Source organism: Acipenser ruthenus, chromosome 20, assembly GCF_902713425.1.
Source record: "Acipenser ruthenus chromosome 20, fAciRut3.2 maternal haplotype, whole genome shotgun sequence".
In the NCBI taxonomy this organism is placed as follows: domain Eukaryota; kingdom Metazoa; phylum Chordata; class Actinopteri; order Acipenseriformes; family Acipenseridae; genus Acipenser; species Acipenser ruthenus.
The window spans coordinates 17206213-17225432 of record NC_081208.1 but is presented as its reverse complement, the minus strand read 5'-3'; the positions used below and the strand labels follow the sequence as shown (position 1 = coordinate 17225432).

The 19220-nt window shown below is 43.6% G+C and overlaps 1 protein-coding gene across 9 annotated transcripts in view; it reads right to left on the bottom strand.

The window, feature by feature from the left end:
- The window catches only part of LOC117425235 (C-type lectin domain family 4 member E-like), a 50528-nt gene that overhangs the window by 4777 nt on the left and 26531 nt on the right, over nt 1-19220 (bottom strand). The window contains exons 2-6 of one of the 9 annotated variants that reach the window (XM_058994063.1): nt 14226-14267; nt 8034-8144; nt 5691-5792; nt 2748-2831; nt 1861-1923 (exon numbers count right to left, since the gene is read on the bottom strand). In XM_058994063.1, the coding sequence (XP_058850046.1) occupies nt 1861-1923; nt 2748-2831; nt 5691-5792; nt 8034-8136 (352 nt within the window). In that variant the 5' untranslated portion in view covers nt 8137-8144; nt 14226-14267. Of the gene's footprint in view, nt 1-1860; nt 1924-2747; nt 2832-5690; nt 5793-8033; nt 8145-9907; nt 11146-14225; nt 14268-19220 lie in introns of those variants that run through there. The other 8 variants (XM_058994060.1, XM_058994056.1, XM_058994062.1 and 5 more) reach the window with 8 other exon arrangements.

The following is a 19220-nucleotide window of genomic DNA, read 5'->3' as shown; positions in this document are numbered from 1 at the left end:
ATTAGTAGAGTCACGCGATAAATGCGTAAGGGAGGCAGCACCTGTGTTGAAAACTGGAAGAAAGTGGGCGGCAAAGAAAGCTGTGGAAGATGCAAAGGCTGCCCTTCGAATTGGTGATATCATGGGACAAGTTCAGCATGGAAGAGGGGGTCTTGGTTTCAGTTCAACTCCTCCTACATGGCACAAGGCGGCCCCAGCTCAAAGGAGGAAGCTGGTAGTCAACGAGGTGCAAAAGCAGGAGGAGAGGATGAGGTGTATAAAGGCCATTTCCCAGGCCAAACAGGGAGAATGGATGAGATGGGAGAGTGTGGAACAACGCAAGATTGGCTGGCAAGACCTATGGTCAATGGAACAGAGCAGGATCAGTTTCCTCATCAGGTCAACATATGATGTTCTCCCATCACCACAGAACCTAAACCTCTGGGTAGGAGAGGATCCCTCATGTCCTTTGTGTTCATCACCTGCAACATTAAGGCACATTTTGACAGGATGTAAGGTGGCTCTTAGCCAAGGACGGTTTACTTGGCGCCATGACCAGGTGCTGCGATGTTTGGCCTTAGCATTGGAAGACAAGCGTAACATGACCAATAAGTTGCCACCTGTTCCATCAAAACATTACACACAAAAGACAACATTCCTCCGCCCAGGAGAGCAACCACCAAGAAAAGGTGTTAAAACCAATCCTCGCCCAGGACAACTGGAAGCTGCTAGAGACTGGAATATGCTGGCAGATGTTGGTCAACGGCTTATTTTTCCACCTGAGATTGCCACCACTAACCTTCGACCAGATATTGTCTTGTGGTCTGGATCAGCACGCCTTGTTCACCTGGTAGAGTTAACAGTGCCATGGGAGGATGCTGTAGATGAGGCGTATGAGAGGAAGAAACTGCGGTATGCTCAACTAGCCACTGAAGCGGAACAGCGAGGATGGAGAGTTCGGGTTTACCCAGTGGAAGTGGGTTGTCGAGGATTTGTGGCACACTCTACAACCCGGTTTCTCAGAGACGTCGGATTCAGTGGCCAAGAGTTGCGTCGCACAGTTAAGAACTTATCTGAAGCAGCAGAGAGGAGCAGCAACTGGCTGTGGTTGAGACGGAAAGATTCTGGCTGGGGACAGGTTAGTAAGCTGGGCTGAGTTGAGTGGGGGACGGAGGGGGGTGATGCTGGGACGCCAGAATCACCGTCGAGCCCTCTTGAGGTGTCGTGGGCTAGTCGACGAAACACTGAGGATGGAAGGTGCCCACTTGAAAACCCCAGAGATGTACCCTACTTAGCTCAATCCAGACGGTTGTCATGCTGATGCGCTGGGGAGGCCGCACTTTGGTTGATCCCCGGAGCCAGCATCGCAGCCGTTGTGTGTGCTGATGCGCCAGGGAGGCAAATAAGCTGATCCCTGGAGCCAGCATTACACTTCAGCCATTAACACCAGACAGAAGGATATCTACATCATCATATGGAAGGAAACGTAAATGGATGGAGACACACATGGATCACATTAGTTTACTGTAAAGCTACGTCTTAGTTGGTGCTTATCTTGGCGAGAGCCGAGTTCAAATCAGCATGAAGTTTTAACATCTACTCTCGTGTAATGGAAATCATTAATTCATAAAGAAAATCCCACTGCCATGATTATTGTTTGAAGATTTCAATATTATAAAGCCTGTTGTATGTTATCACCACCTTATTAGTATTACCATGTACTGTATGTACCGGCTGCTTTTCACTGTGTTCAGTGGCTACTGTCCTATAATAATCCATTAGTACAAAAAAATAGTACAAAATATAATGCTAACATGAAATCAATTACATTAGATCTAACGCCGAAAAAATAGATTGAATAGAATGTAAAACAGCACTGACCTGTGGCAGAGATGTTGGTGTAGTTCCTTTCCAGTTCTGAATACTTAGTCTGCATGTGTAAAACTGCAATGCAGAGTGCTTTTGTCAAAAAGCTGCACACAAACCCTGCCGTCTCTATACACTTACTGTGACACAGATGAATAGGTGTGATACAGACTGCTTTAGAATGGTCCTGTCTTTTTTCATTGTTTGTACACATTAGCACATTAACTTCAGCTGTACAGCAGGATACAGGCAATTGATAAATAAACCCAGTGTTACAGATACATGAAGTGACTGAGCGTCTCAGAGTGAGAATTGTTCCCCTCACTGTGATCACTGTTGAAATCCACTCTGCAGCTCTGAGCTGCTCACGGGGAGCGGCTCTCAACATGCCGTTAAGTGGGTTCTTTCACAGAGCTGCTCTGAGCGGCTCACTTACTCAACACACCCAGCATGTCTGTGAATCCTTACCCACTGGAAGATCAGTATTGTTTCTGAAATTAACTATCGTTTTTCAAACATTGTGATGCATTCAGGTTACCGAATGTAATTCTATAGTATGGTTTCAAAAGGCATGAGCAGAAACATAAGTAGCATCCTTAAACTGAAATCCTACAAAGTTGTAATATTTCATATTGTGTGTGTTTCTGGTAGGCTAGTAGATTTATTGAAAGAAAATTCATGTTTCTATTATAAGATCTCAATAATATGAATCCTGTTGTCTGTTAAACCACCATCTTAGTATTACCGTGTACTGTATGTACCGGCTGCTTTTCATTGTGTTCAGTGTCTACTGTCCTATAATAATCCAGTAACTCTGAACAAAAACAATTTTACAAATTAAATGCTGACATGTAATCAATTACTTTACATCTAGATTAAATAGAATCTGAAACAGCACTCACCTGTGGCAGAGATGTTTGTGTAGTTCCTTTTCAGTTCTGAATACTGGGATTGGAGTTCGAGGTTCTTGGTCTGGAAGTTAGAAACTGCAAAGGATAGTACTTTTGTCAAACAGCTGCACACAAACCCTACTGTCTCTATAGACAAGCTTACTGTGACACAAATACATAATTACTGATGAATAGCTATGATACAGTAGGCTGGTTTTAACTGTTGTGTAATACAGTACAGTACCCAGATTTGAGAGGGATCCAGTGCCCTGCACACACAGCTTTTATTATGAAATACAACTTGACATTCATGAAACTGTTCTGGACTGATGTGGCTTCTTTATTAACAATGTATTAAATTAGGATTAATGAATACCAAACAGTATTTAATTCTTCAAAAACAGTCTATGAACAGTACTTGGAAAGATGGCCACCATATCAGGGTCATGTGACTTTGGTTTCTGGATGACACAACCTAACTCTTTGAGATACTGACTTCATACTTGGCACACATACAGTATGTATTCTGTGATTCCCTTGGTTGATCATGGGTGTCGGTCAAGAAAAATTAACCAGTTTGTGTATTTATTTTCAAAGCCTCATATCTCAGTTATTTTATACTTTCAGGGTTACGTAAACTCTGCATGCTTAATGTGTTGGTGCCATATTGAGGTCATGTGACTTCTGAGGTTAAAGCTACGTAGAGACGACACTTTGAGCTACTGTCTTAATGTCTGGTACACAGCTGCATTCTTTGATTCTCTTATTTGTATTCCATTACCTTTGGTATCCATTAAAAATGCCCCCTTTCACTGCTGCATTGCTTTAGTCCCTGACCATATCAGATGTTTTGACATTGGGTCTGTATAGTTGTGTAACAGTGAAGTTGTATTCTATGATTCTCTCAATAACGTTCCATTACAGCTGGTGTCCAGTAGAAATGAACATTATCTCTGTCACATTGTTTTTACCTCTGGATGTGATGCACTGAATCAATGAATGAGACAGATCTTTCACATTCCCATATTACTACTTCATGTTTACAACCCATTCAGTCTGATATGACAAGCCCTTTAGATCAGTTGTGTTTATGTCCTGTATTCCGGGATGTCTGTTTGTGTTTGCTTGCTGTGTGTGTTATTCCCTCCCCGCTGTATCCCGATATTGCTGCTTTACTTTGTGTGTGTGTGTGTGTGTGTGTGTGTGTGTGTGTGTGTGTGTGTGTGTGTGTGTGTGTTTGTGTTTGTTTGTGTGTGTGTGTGTGTGTGTGTGTGTGTGTGTGTGTGTGTGTGTGTGTGTGTGTGTGTGTGTATCTTACCATGTAACCCTCCGTTTGGTTGTCTGCTATGGTTTGTTCCCATTGGTTGTTGTTTGTCTGTCTCTGCCCATGGTGTGCGGCTGAGGGCCAATTGGATGTGTCCAAAGCCTGGTATTCTATTTGCATAAGGGGGCGGGTTAAGCCTGTAAGAATGCGCTGCAGCGATGTTTCGATGGGTATTCGGCCATGCACTGTACTTGTGAACACCACGTGGTTTCCTGATTGATGAGCACAGCTAGTTGATGTAAGTACATTCCGTGCCACCCTCAGCTGATAAAACATTTCTTATGCGGGTACTCCTATTACAGTTAATTACCCCTCACATTCCATTGTTGTGAACACGCTTTTACTTAACAAGCAATAGTATTAAAATAATTACGTGGGTGGGAGGGACGGAGGGTAGCGAACATTTCCATGGACAGTACAATCATTGAGATTTTTTCGAACGATTATAGTTTGTGTGCCCAGTTAATCGATTGCTATTTGGAGGCTTAACTGACAGCCCTAATTGATGATAGACAAGTGAAGGTTGTGTGATGTGTACCATCACAGTGATTTTACTCTATAGAGTTGATTAACTGTCTCAATTTTGCATTTATGTAGCAATTAAAACATGCAGAATCTGTGTGTGTTCTTTGTTGATGACTGTAATAATGTTAGTATTTTGTATAATGTTGTGTAATAGGTTAGTTAAATCCATATGCAGTGAGTTGTACACAATGTTCAGCACTTGATTAGATACCGGTATTCATTTATTTGTCCCTCATCATCAGTCCTATACAGGGGGTATAACAATAACAAATTAAACTAATTGATTTAGGTGTAATTATACATTTGAAATATTTTGCCTTGTTCAGTCAGCTCACACTTATATTTTAGGATAGATTTTGCTGTATTAAATAGATTCATTAATTTGTTTGAATAATAATTTATCAAATTCTTCAGTATCAATAAGCCATGACAAATTTTCTCGACTCATATCAAGTGCCACATTCCTCAGCTATGGTTGTTTAAGATAGACAATGTGTTTGACTAATGTACTTTAACTCCACTTATATTAATAGAGAATGTCTTATTCTGTTTAAACTTCTTATGAAACATTCTTGCATTGATCTTTTTGTAGCTTGTAACACATCATCTGCTGTAGGTAGTGTTCAGTGGTTTTTACTGTCCATTGTAGTAGGTACCATGATTATACCATGGTTTGCAGTGTATCATGTGCTGTGGTTAGACCCTGGTTTGCACGGTAGTATAGTTAATAGAACCATCATACATACTACACTGCAAACCATGGTTATAACAATAGTACATACTACACTGCAAACCATGGTTATAACCATAATAATAACTATAGTAAAACCACAGTTTTGCCAAAAAAAAAAAAAAAAAAAAAAACATGGTTATACAACTACATTTTTTATAGTAAAAAAAACATAGGATATTTTTGTAAGAGGCATTGCAGACAATTGTCAAAAATAATATTCTTTAATGAGTTCTGAAACCCAGGACTGGCTGCAGGGCTGCTGTGAGTTTCTAAACCTGATACTGAATCTGTAAAAAATCCTCACTGCCTTTGAATTCTGCACTCTGCTGTATTATGGATAATGTGTACACAGTGTGTTGTGTGCAATACTCACTGTAGACTGAGAGGAATATAATGGCAGCCACTGAGAGAGCGCACAGCCCTGCCATGACCAATGCAGCCTGTCTGTATGGAGGAGCTTTACCAGCAGTGGGGTCTGAGGAGAGGAGAGAACAGCACAGTGTTGATTCACACACAACATGCACAGGCACACAGGGACAGCCCCAGAGCCGTATCACTGCACAGTGTTCTAGTCAGCCAGCAGTGCTTGTGCTAGCATCCACATCCCTCCACCCCCCTTCACCACCTTTACAGCTGCCCCTAGGCTTGTTCATGTGGGGTCTGCGATCAGCCTAAAAGATCCATGTGGTGATAGTCTCAGTTTTATGTCAGAAGTTTTTAAAGTGTTCATAGTAAGGAGTGCTTGAATTCTTTTCATGCTAATCATTTTATTGCAGCTTTCTCTTTTTCAAAACATTAATTGAATTTAGAAGTATACAACACAGGGTTGAGGTTTCAGTGGCAGTAGTTCCATTTTCTCAGTGTTTCTTCTGTCCTGTAACTGAAACACCACAGAATTGCACTTGTCTTGTGGTACATTTAACTTCCTTAAAACACAACTTAATTTTTTTCTCACACTCAAAAAGTCCCACTGTATTTCATTATATATATATACAGTGCCTTGCAAAAGTATTCAGACCCCTGACCAATTCTCTCATATTACTGAATTACAAATGGTACATTGAAATTTCGTTCTGTTTGATATTTTATTTCAATTAAAATCAATTATTGTAAGGTGACATTGGTTTTATGTTGGGAAATATTTTTAAGAAAAATCAAAAACTGAAATATCTTGCTTGCATAAGTATTCAACCCCTGTGCTGTGGAAGCTCCCAGTTTACACCGATGAAAGAAATTGCCCTAACGAGGACACAATTACCTTACCATTGGCCTCCACCTGTGAACCATTAAAGTTGCTGTCACATTTTCTGGATAAAAACCCCACTGTTGAAAGATCATTGGTCAGGCTGTGAATCTAAAGGAAAATGAAGACCAAAGCTCATTCTACAGAAGTTAGAGATAAAGTAATACAAATGCATAGATTAGGGAAAGGTTACAAAATAATATCAAAGTGTTTGGATATCCCAGTGAGTACAGTTGGATCAATAATCAGGAAGTGGAAGCTGCATCACACCACCCAGGCACTGCCAAGAAAAGGCCATCCCTCAAAACTCAGCTCTCAAACAAGAAGGAGGCCAACAATCACTTTGAAGGAGCTACAGAGTTCAGTGGCTGGGAGTGGAGTAATGGTGCACCAGTCAACCATAACAAGAGCTCTGCATAACACTGGCCTGTATGGGAGGGTGGCAAGAAAGAAGCCGTTACTCAAAATGTACCATCTGAAAGCACGTCTGGAGTTTGCCAGAAAGCATGAGAGTGACCCAGCTGCGATGTGGGAAAAGGTTTTGTGGTCAGATGAGACCAAGATAGAGCTTTTTGGCCAAAACTCATAGCGCTATGTGTGGCGCAAACCTAACACTGCCCATGCCTCAAGACACACCATCCCTACAGTGAAGTATGGTGGTGGCAGCATCATGCTGTGGGGATGCTTCACATCAGCAGGGACTGGGCATCTTGTTAAAATTGTAGGAAGAATGGATAGAGCAAAATACAGGGAAATACTGCAAGAGAACCTGCTTCAGTCCGCTAAAAAACTGAATCTTGGGAGGAAAATCACCTTTCAGCAGGACAATGATCCCAAGCACAAGGCCAAAGCAACATTGGAGTGGCTCAAGAACAAAAAGGTGAATGTCCTACAGTGGCCCAGTCAAAGTCCTGATCTCAATCCCATTGAGAATCTGTGGCACTATTTGAAAATTGCGGTCCACAAGCATCGTCCAACCAACCTGAACAACCTGGAGCAAATCTGCCAAGAAGAATGGGCCAAAATCACTCCGACACTGTGTGCAAAGCTGGTACATACTTACCCCAAAAGACTTAAAGCTGTTATTGCAGTGAAAGGTGGCTAATGTGTGGGGGTTGAATACTTATGCAAGCAAGATATTTCAGTTTTTTATTTTTCTTAAAAATATTTCCCAACATAAAACCAATGTCACCTTACAATAATTGATTTTGAGTTTCAGTGTTTTAAAATAAAATATCAAACACAACGAAATTTCAATGTACCATTTGTAATTCAGTAATATGAGAGAATTGGTCAGGGGTCTGAATACTGTTGCAAGGCACTGTATATATAATGTGTTTACCTGTTTTTAAGACGTAAAATATTATGGGTTTTAGACAATTTTTTTTTCTGTTCCACACACAGAACTTTAGTCATTTTAGCAGTAGTTAAGTGAAGTGGGACACGTTTAAATGTGACCCCTTTGCTACTTACCATCCTGTTCTGCTCCAGATCTCCTGCCTTGGGGTTGGTTTACTGTGGAGTAGACATCCTCCGAGGGATTCTGCAGCCCAGTATAAATGCCGTCCATCTCCATTGCTAGTGCTGTAGAGAAGTGAGCTAGAGAGGAAGTTGTGACTGTTATATTAACAGTGCAGACTCTGCAGGGCTGGACAGGGGCTAGAGGAAGTGGTGAATGTAATAGAAATGTTACAGAAAATAGAATTGGCTCGACATAATGTACTGGCATTTTGTACTCCATAACCTTGCTCACATAACCTTGTATGCTTTAGAAAAGATAAGTAACCGCAAGATGCCTACACTGCAGCTGCGGCTGTGAGATAAAAGGATGAGCCAGAAGTGTCTTTTTACACGTATACCCAAACCACCCATCCTTTTATCTGCTTGCTTAGCGATATACCACGTATGCATAGTTATAAGTTGTTTTTTCTTATATGCTAATATCTGAATCATCATTGGCTAACCTTCTGCCTTGCTGACAGTTTTAAGGTATATAAGAAACTGATCTAACTCTGTATGTTAAAACACTGCTCGATGATTATCTAGCACCCTGTGTGTTGAGAGTGTTTTCAGTTTGCAAACTTAAGAAATAAAGGCCTGTGTGTTTGGAACTCGCAGTCTCTCTTCCTTTTATTAGAATTTCCACGATATGTTTCACTATGGAGGGAGATCACTGTCAAAAATATTTGTATGTGTAAAAAGAATGTGTACTTGTAATTACAGTACAAATACAAAAATACCAGTTCAGTAGTTCGGGACAAACACCAATCACAAAATGTTTTAGTACAAATATTTATTGTAGAGAATGCGGAGTATGCGATTTAACAGAAAAGTATGCTGTATATACACATTCATTTGGCATCAAACCTAAACTTGGTTTGAGGGTTCGCTGCCTGGCCAACTGGACGAGGCTGAGACCCCCATTTGATAAAACATAAAAACTGTTAAGAAAGGTGGAGATGGGGAGGTGGTGGGTTACGATGAAATCAAAACGCAACTGAGAGATAAGTGAAGAGGGTATTTATAGTGCTAACAATTTAAATTAGCTAATGTGTAAACTGAATGATTCAATTTGGTGATGCGGAGATTGGTGTCTGACCCTCCTCCCGAACTTTAATTATAAATTTCATTACAACTCAAGAAAACTTACAGGTACAAATCACAAAGTCATGAGTACACTCACAAAAATACGAGTTTGATAGAGCGTGAACTCGCTGTCATAAATACATCACAGAGGTCACAGGACACGTTGTTGATTGGGGGAACAATCGATGAGTATTTAAAAGTGCATGTGTCCTGCACCTTGCATTGATGATAGAAGGGAAGGCGTGGCTGCATATTGGTGAAATTTGTAGGGGGAATTTTCAGAGCAGGAATATGGCACAAAGTCACCCAACAGATGGACAGTGTCAGTCACAGCAAAGATCTATACACAGATAGTCAACTCCCCCTTTCTTCTGTCCCTGCTGATGAGGTACATCATGGGAATTAGTTTTATCCTATCTCTATAATATAAAGTCTGCTTCATTTCCTTTTCAAAGCTTCCTCTTTTGAAAACGATTGCATTTTTTTACACATACGTGTTATTATTTCTACGATCGATGTATTCACTTGGCCTGATGACCTGTTTATCGCCGAAGTGCTGTCCGAAATTGCCAGAAATAGATTTTAAATTCCAGCTTCTGTATTGACCCCAGAGCTACTTCAGAACTGAACCCTGCAACACGCAAGGCATTGCGGACAATTGTCAAAAAATAATATTCTTCAATGAGTTCTGAAACCCAGGACTGGCTGCAGGGCTGCTGTGGGTTTCTAACCCTGTTATTGAATCTGTCAAAATAACTTACTGCCTTTGAATCCTGTATGGAGGAGCTTTACCAGTAGTGGGGTCTGTGGAGAGAGAGAGAGAGAGAGAGAGAGAGAGAGAGAGAGAGAGAGAGAGAGAGAGAGAGAGAGAGAGAGAGAGAGAGAGAGAGAGAGAGAGAGAGAGAGAGAGAGAGAGAGACAGACAGAGAGACCAGCACAGCATTGATTCACACACAGGATGCACAGGGACAGCCCCAGAGCCATGTCACTGCCCATTGTTCTAGTCAGCCAGCAGTGCTTGTGCTAGCATCCACATCCCTCCACCCCCCTTCACCGCCTTTCCAGCTGCCCCTAGGCTTGTTCATGTGGTGTCTCCTATCACCCTAAAAAATCCATGTGGAGATAGTCTCACTAAGCCCAGGTATAATGATCCACACTGTCTCAATATACTGTGCTCATTTCTATGTATTCCATTGCAAGGCCAAGGCCAGCTATGAGGCATGGGCTTTGGTCTAAATCATACTAATAATTATTTATTTAGGCCCTTTTACATGCTGCTTTGCTGCAAAATAAAATGCATTTCATCCCTTTTGTAAATAAATTCCCAAGTCCTGCCGATATCTATAGCCTCTGTGCTCTTCAAAATCTGAGAATAAAGGAAGGGACAGTATAAGGAAAACAGTGTTGTGATTTATCATGACTGGCTACCGCCCTGCATTGTCCTTTGTATTTACAAATCTGTTCATAAAATCATTTCCCACTAAATATTATGGGCTTTTGTCTTTAGCTCCTAAAATGTTTTTATAGGTGTGGTTGTTTGTTTGTTTGTTTCTATGAAAGCTTGTGACTCATATCTTGTGACACCTTCTAGGATTGATATGTAAACATGTGGTGAAAGGAACCATGCAACATCATTGCAGATTGTTATAAAAACACATTCCAAATATTATTAGATGTCCGAGCATAGTCATTGACGAGCTGTGGTGTGATTTACATGTTAGACAGGCTCTGTCCTTTCTATCACAAACCCAAGAGCCACAAGATGAAATAAAAAGGCCTCCAAGCAAGATGGCAGCCAGTTAGACTGAGCAATACAGAAACTTGACTTCATAACAAAATATAAATATTAGAGCAAGAGAGCTGTGAGCAATTCAGCCTGATTGCAAACATCACACAAAGGTACCGGAGGGGTTACAATGGCACATGCATCTGTACTGGATAGTGGATAGGCACAGTCTGTTTGAAACTGCTGGGGAGTAAAGGGTTTCACTTCCCCATTCAGCATTGGTCAGTGTGACAAGAATGGCTGAGTGGGTGACGTCAGACCAGAAGACAGGAACACAAACGACAGAGAGATGTGGAGTTTGGTGGAGCTGAGCGAATGCTTTCGCTCAGCATTTAATGAATAAACAGACAGAAAATAAACGTTTGTAACAAAACACAAAAAACAGGACACGGCACTTGCGCCAAAATAAACAGACATACAAAACGACTAACCACTAAACAGACGGTGCAGGACAGACGAACAAACACGGTGAGTGAAAACACTTATCTTTACGATTTTACTTTACTTTTACTTTATAATACCCTCCGTCTCCTAACCCGTTCTCCACTCACCGAACACCAACATTTACACACAACACGTAACATATAACACACACAGGGGGGGCACTTTGCCACATATACCCCCCCTTGTGCAACGCACACATGGCCTCAACGGCCACCTCCCCCCTTAAATACCCAGCAGTCCAGGCAAAAGTCTCGGGCTGGGAAGGGAGGCTTCAGTGGGCCCATGGCTGGAAATGCTGTCAGCTCCCCTGCCGGTAGTGGCACGGCTGACAGCATGCTGGTCCCGTCCTGCAGCGAAAAAGCTGCGGGGGCAGGTGGTCCCCCGACCTCCCCCTTCTTCATAGCCGGCAGCTCCCTCCTGTGGGGCTCCGGCCACAAGAACTCCTGCAGCGAAACTGCTGCTGGGGAAAGTGGTCTCCAGACCTCCTCCCCCTTCTTCGTGGCCGGCAGCTCCCCTTTCTGGGGCTCCGGCCACCGTACTCCCTGCGGAGGTACGGGCAGCAGAGGCAGCTCCAGCTCCTCTGCTCCTGGCGGTGGTGGAGGCAGAGGCAGCTCCAGCTCCTCTGCTCCTGGCGGTGGTGGAGGCAGAGGCAGCTCCAGCTCCTCTGCTCCTTGCGGTGGTGGTGGTGGAGGCAGAGGCAGCTCCAGCTCCTCTGCTCCTGGCGGTGGTGGAGGCAGAGGCAGCTCCAGCTCCTCTGCTCCTTGCGGTGGTGGTGGTGGAGGCAGAGGCAGCTCCAGCTCCTCTGCTCCTGGCGGTGGTGGAGGCAGAGGCAGCTCCTGCTCCTCTGCTCCTTGCAGTGGTGGTGGCGGAGGCAGAGGCAGCTCCTGCTCCTCTGCTCCTGGAGATGGTGGAGGCAGAGGCAGCTCCTGCTCCTCTGCTCCTTGCGGTGGTGGTGGCGGAGGCAGCGGCAGCTCCTGCTCCTCTGCTCCTTGCGGTGGTGGTGGTGGAGGCAGAGGCAGCTCCAGCTCCTCTGCTCCTGGCGGTGGTGGAGGCAGAGGCAGCTCCAGCTCCTCTGCTCCTGGCGGTGGTGGAGGCAGAGGCAGCTCCTGCTCCTCTGCTCCTTGCAGTGGTGGTGGCGGAGGCAGAGGCAGCTCCTGCTCCTCTGCTCCTGGAGATGGTGGAGGCAGCGGCAGCTCCTGCTCCTCTGCTCCTTGCGGTGGTGGTGGCGGTGGAGGCAGAGGCAGCTGCTGCTCCTCTCCCTCAGGTGGTGCAGGCAGAGGCAGCTCCTGCTCCTCTCCCTCAGGTGGTGGAGGCAGAGGCAGCTCCTGCTCCTCTCCCTCGGGTGGTGGTGGAGGCAGAGGCAGCTCCTGCTCCTCTCCCTCGGGTGGTGGTGGAGGCAGAGGCAGCTCCTGCTCCTCTCCCTCGGGTGGTGGTGGAGGCGCTGCCGGCTCCTCCGACAGCGGGGGTAGAGCTGGTGGCGGGCGTCTTCAGCAGCAAAAACAGCGGCTGCTGTGGAGCCTGAGCTTCACGCCCTCGTCCCTCCCAAAAAAAAATAGGGGTTTGGGCCTTCAGCTCCTCCCCTCCGGACACAGGACGCACCGACTCCTCCCTCTCGGGCCGTGGACGCACCGACTCCTCCCTCTCGGGCCGTGGACGCACCGACTCCTCCCTTTTGGGCCGTGGACGCACCGACTCCTCCCTCTTGGGACGTGGACGCACCGACTCCTCCCTCTTGGGACGTGGACGCACCGACTCCTCCCTCTTGGGCTGTGGACGTTCGGGCTCCTCCCACTCGGGCTGTGGACGTTCGGGCTCCTCCCACTCGGGCTGTGGACGTTCGGGCTCCTCCCACTTAGGCGCAGGACGTTCGGGCTCCTCCCACTCAGGCGCAGGACGTTCGGGCTCCTCCCACTCAGGCGCAGGACGTTTGGGCTCCTCCCACTCAGGCGCAGGACGTTCGGGCTCCTCCCACTCAGGCGCAGGACGTTCGGGCTCCTCCCACTCAGGCGCAGGACGTTCGGGCTCCTCCTCCCCTGGCTCCTGCTCTGGGCAGTCCTCGTCCTCATGCCCATATGCAATGCACATGGTGCACCACCTTGGCTCCCTCTGCTTCCTCCTCATTTTTCCCCCTCTCTGCCTCCTTCTGCTCACCTTCCTCCTTTGGGCTGGTTCCTCCTCCTCTTCCTGGAAGGGGCAGACAGCCACCGTGTGCCCATACACCCCGCAGGCAAGGCACCAACCTTGGTCCTCCAACCTGCCGAGGAGATCCTCCAGCTCACTGCAGCCGTCTCTCCAGTTCCAGCCTTCCATTTTTTTTTTTATTTATTTATTTTTTTTATTTACTTTTCCACAAAAAAAAACTGCGGTTCCCGCTCTGGCCTGAGCCCTGGAGGCGCTGTTATCCCACTTCTGACACTTCAGGGGGGGAACTTTGCCACAGTCAGCTATATTAAAATAGGTGTGAAAACCCTAAACTAACACAGCACTGACCAAGACACGGTTTCTTTCAAATGACGATGATCTGTGGATTGAGGAAGTTTAAAAGCTCAGGGGGGATAAATAAAAACTTCCTGTTCTGCACAACTTAACATAGCCAGCCTTTGCAAAAAGCAAAGCACAGTTCAGCATCACACAGGGGTGCAAAAAAGGATGCAATCACACTGCTGGTAATTTCAGTCATTTATTTATTTATTTATTTATTTATTTATTTATTTATTTATTTTGTTTATGTATTTAAAATCCAAGACAATTGCTTGTTTTTTGTCCTGAAATAATTGTAGCAATATAACTTGTGGTCATCTGTCTGTCAGTTTGTGTGGGACAGTCTAGGTGCTCACTGAGTTTGTTACCTGTGCAATATCGACATGGTGCAGAAAAACAGAACTAAGGATCTGTACAAAAAAGAAAAGAAAAAAGCTTTGATTAGTGTAACTGGTATATAACTGAGAACTCTAAAGCACTGGTTTACACCATCTTCATTTCCAAATATTTTATACGTTTTCTACGTGTTCTGACGTTTATATGGTTGATTTTGCTTGAATCATTATTGACCCTGTTTACTAACTATTCCAGCAAAGAGGTCCTTTTTCACCCGCTTATAAAAGTTGAATTCATTTCCAAGTGGTTTTAATAGGACCACTAGGGCTGTACAGCTGTAAAGTGAACCCTCTCTGCAACAGTGACAGAGGGGCAGAGATTACAGCCAAACCCTGGAAGTACTTCACTGCAGAAATCAATTCAGCTTTAAAAAGTGCTTGAAAAGTGACGTTTTTATTGGAAAATGTAGTGAGCCCCATAACAACAATGCACAGCTCTGGCCACAAGCTTGCATTACACTAGAGTTAACTTAATGTGCTTCACAAAGTCAAATGAAACCTGCTGAATAATGTTACACTAACATATTGAATTACATACCGCTTTGTAGTTTTCCAGACAAATGTGAAAATCTAACATGAAATACTGTACTATTATTATGGCTTCCGGTAGACTTTTGTGATACCATTTTGTATTTCTTTATGTTAAATGAATATTTCAATTATGTTCATATTGTTATTTATATATATTTTTTTATTGTCTCAATCCTAAAATTCTAGATGATGCAGAACTTTTGGCCATAGCTGTATACTGATAGAAAACACACTGAATCAGTTGAATATTTTGAAAATGAGGATGGTAAAATGATCCATTTTAACATGATTAAATTGATCAGTGTTGTGTTTTTTTTTTGTTTTTGTTTTTTTCGGAGAGGGTGTGTAGGGGGAGAGAGACAATGAGACAGGGAGGGGAGGGAGGATAGGGCAAGGAGGGGAGAGATAGTTAGTGAGAGAGGGAGGGGGAGGATAGGGCAAAGAAGAAGAGGGGTACTGTAAATCAGGACAAGATAGAAAGAGAGCAAGATAGAGAAAAGAAAGAGAGGGTGTGACTCATGTAATGTGACATATATATATATATATATATATATATATATAGATATAGATATAGATATAGATATAGATATAGATATATATAAACTTGCTAAACTGGTGTGTCATTAGGCGGGGGGATGTGTGTGTGCATATGTGTGTGTGTGTGTGTGTGTCTGCCAGTTAATGTGTGTAGGAACTATACCTTGTAAAGGGTTAAGTAAAAGAACAGTTTAAAAAATACATTTATCACTGTTGCAGGAACTTAAACTCAAGACAGAAACAGTGCTATAATGCGCACAGTGGAAAAACACAGATCTCATTCAGGGGCTTAGAAAAAAGGCGTCAACCACAAACTACACTTTACAGTTACCCGCAGAGGCCCAGTTAAACTGGACGCAAGAAATGCCAACAAAACAGCTCACGTGATGCTTAAAGAGCTAAATGCACAACCTGACCATATAGGGACAAAGGAAGCGAGACTGAACAGCAGAAAGCTGTAGAAAAAAAATGTTGATCTTGTCATAAAGCTTTTATGCTGTTTTGCTTCGATTGTCCTGCTTTGACTTTCAGTCCTATTCTCAGTATGTAGTAGGGTCACCAAAGGTTGACAATTATTTTGAAGCAAAGCTAATTCCATTAAATCAGTGTCCTGAAAAAAACAAACAAAAAAAAAAACACCTTTTTCTTCCATTAAAAATTGTTTGGATGAAATGTCAACCTATTTATTTTGCATTTAAACTGGGGAAAAAAATACCACAGCGCTTCTGGCAGTTGGATATATCTTCAGAAAGGAACAGCCAAGGTGGCTCGGCACATGAAAGCACCCTGACCCCTGCTCCCTTCAAATCAATGAATACGCCTGGTAGAGGGGGGCCTTGAACTCGGATGGGAGTGCAGACGGGTTCTGCATCTCAATGTCCCTCGCTGGAGGGGGAATCCTCTTCCTCAGAGATCACAAGGACAGCCGTCCACTAGCAGTCAAAAAACATAGTGCATGCACACTCTGCTCAACCAGACATTGACCGGCAAGGTCTTGTTAGAATGCAGTTGAACTGAGCTGAGCGAGTGTGTGAGAGACAGTAAAGCTTGACAATCTAGTTCTTCCAGTTATGGGAGGAGGCAGGGGAGGAGCGAGGGGAATGCTGGTAGGTAGTTCGGTACAGCAGGTAAGATCATGGGAGGAGTCAGGGGAGGAGCGAGGGGAATGCTGGTAGATAGTTCGGTACAGCAGGTAAGATCAAGGGAGGAGGCAGGGGAGGAGCGAGGGGACTGCTGGTAGGTAGTTCGGTACAGCAGGTAAGATCATGGGAGGAGGCAGGGGAGGAGCGAGGGGAATTGTAGTTAGGTACACAAAGTAAGAAAGGAGGACACAAAGTGTGACTGTTTATGGGATGCACCAAGAAAAAAAATACGCATTTGTCCAAACAATAAACGGGATGATGTCTTTAGAAGGAAATTATACATTGTTTTAGAAATGAAGATGATTTGGATCTTACTGGCTCCGTTTGTCTACAAAGGAAGCAAGGTATTGTCTGTCTCTATCTGTCCTCTGTGTACCATACCTCCTGCAGATCAGCAGCTCTATTTGAGCAAAGTCTTGATAAAGGCACACTTTTAATCAAACTATTGAAGTCTGTTGTATGTTTACTTGACGCAACAACGTGACAGTTTTTATGGCCAAATATGTACTCTCTGCAGTCTGTAACTGATAAAAACAGAAACGTGTTAATTGAAAATCAGGAAAATTCTGCCACAAGAAAAAAGACATTGCGTGACAAATTTACTAAAACTGTTAGTGAAAACGTAACTGGAGGAAAATGGAGTGTAACAAACCCACCTAATCAGTGTGAATGCCACGTCGGGGTCCGAGTAGCGTGACTGCTGCCACCTTTGTTGTTTGGCAAGGTCTGAAAAAAAATTAAGTGTGCGTGTGTAATTATTAACAATGGATAGGCAGATTGACCTGGCACTAAAAATAACAGCAATCTGGAAGCAGAAGTAATCATTTAAGCTTTTATTAAAATTACAATAGTTACAAATAGGTAAGAATAGCACAGGCTAAATTCCATCAAGAAATATCACAACTACAGTCTATAGGGGCACTCAAGCACTGACACATTATCCAAGAATAGGCATTTCTCTGGGATAACTGAAGTGACAAGTGCATAAAATAGAATACACGTGACAACAAAACTTCAGGAAATAAATCAACTAGTAAAGTGAAAACCAATTAAATCAATAAAACCAAAAATCAAAAGTGGCAAACACAAACAAACAAAAATAAAATAAAAAGACTCCCACTGAAACACACAGTATAGGGTTATACTGTACAGGTTATCCTTCCCTCCAGGGCACAGACTATCAGGCCGCAGTATGTAGCTAAAAATAACCCCTCCCTCAATCAAAACGCATGCAACAATATGGGACAAAATAGGACACTGTGGGCAGAGTGATAAGGAAGTTCAATGTTACCAATCCTGCTGATGTACAAAATAGAGAGCGATGCGGCAAGCTTTCAGCTTAGCAATAAAGGTAAAATCAGAGTCGGCATTCCGTGATCTCAACTACAGCGGAAATTCACTTTCTAGGTTTCCTTGCGCTACCACCCAGTCCAACATGATATTAAAGTGCCAATATTAGTTAGTTAGTTAGTTAGTTAGTTTGCCACCCGCACAGAAAACATCCAGCGGTCTGCCCTCTATCTATTGTCTGTCCCTTTTTATCTACCCCATGCAGTCCATTAACAGTGATTAGCAGCAGATACAATTAATCAAATGGAATGGGCAACTGGCAGCATCCATTAGCAAAGTCATTATACTGTCGGCAGGTAAAGGTGATCAAATGAAAACAGCAACTGACAGTGTCCAAAAACAAAGTCATTACAGGAAGAAACAGGAAAAATCATCAAACACCAGTACAGCAACTCAACAACATGGTATACTGGGAAGCAATTACATGCTTGGGGGATGAGTAATGATTAGTTGTGGTGATTGTGAGAGTAAAATGATTAGAAATGGAACCAGCATAACAGTTTGTTTTTCCCCTACTTTAAGTCTGTATTTCAAATAGGTTTATTTGTAGCTTTTATTGTTGTTGTGGACTATTTGGCTGTCAGTGTAGTTGCTGTTCTGTCTCGATGAAAGAACAAAAATGCAGCACTCTGACTGGCTGAAACACTTTACAGCATGGCGATGCAGAGTCGTTATCTGCATGAGATGAGATGTTGTGGTTCAGTTGTGCGTACCATGTGAAAGATTTCTGAGGCGCGCCTGGCAGGTCTACCAATATTATGGAACTATAAAGGCAGCCACAAAATGTGCAAGTAACAAAGACACCACGGCAGGCATTTCCACAGAGTCCACTCTCACCTGTGCTGGTTCCATCAGCTGCTCGCTTTTCTTTCTTCTTTTGAGAAAACCTCACGGAGGAGTAGAGAACGTCACTGGACATCTTTCTGAGTGTGTGGTGTGTCGAGTGGAATCTGTACTGGATAGCGGATAGGCACAGTCTGTTTGAAACTGCTGGGAAGTAAAGGGTTTCACTTCCCCATTCAGCATTGCTCAGCAATATTAAAATGTAACTAACTTAGCACTTTTCTTACCTCCTATTAGCACAATCCGCATTATCATTGCAGCTGCCCTATAAGTGTGCTACCATTGTCCCCTACTATATTACAGAATGACTGCATTGCAACTGTAGTGCCACGGTTTGTCTGTGTGTCTGCATTGCCACTGAAGATCATTTGGGAAAGGTATAGTTAGCAAAGTGTGATCCCATTCTAGCAACAGCAGCCTCATTGCCAATGCTCTTCAGTATATTACAGAACCACTGTGTTGCAGTTAAAGATTGTTATTGAAGGTTACGGCTAGAAAATGTTTGTGTCGGGTGCGTTTATTTAGTTTTCTATGAATGTGGCCCTTCTGGCATCCTCAGGATGCC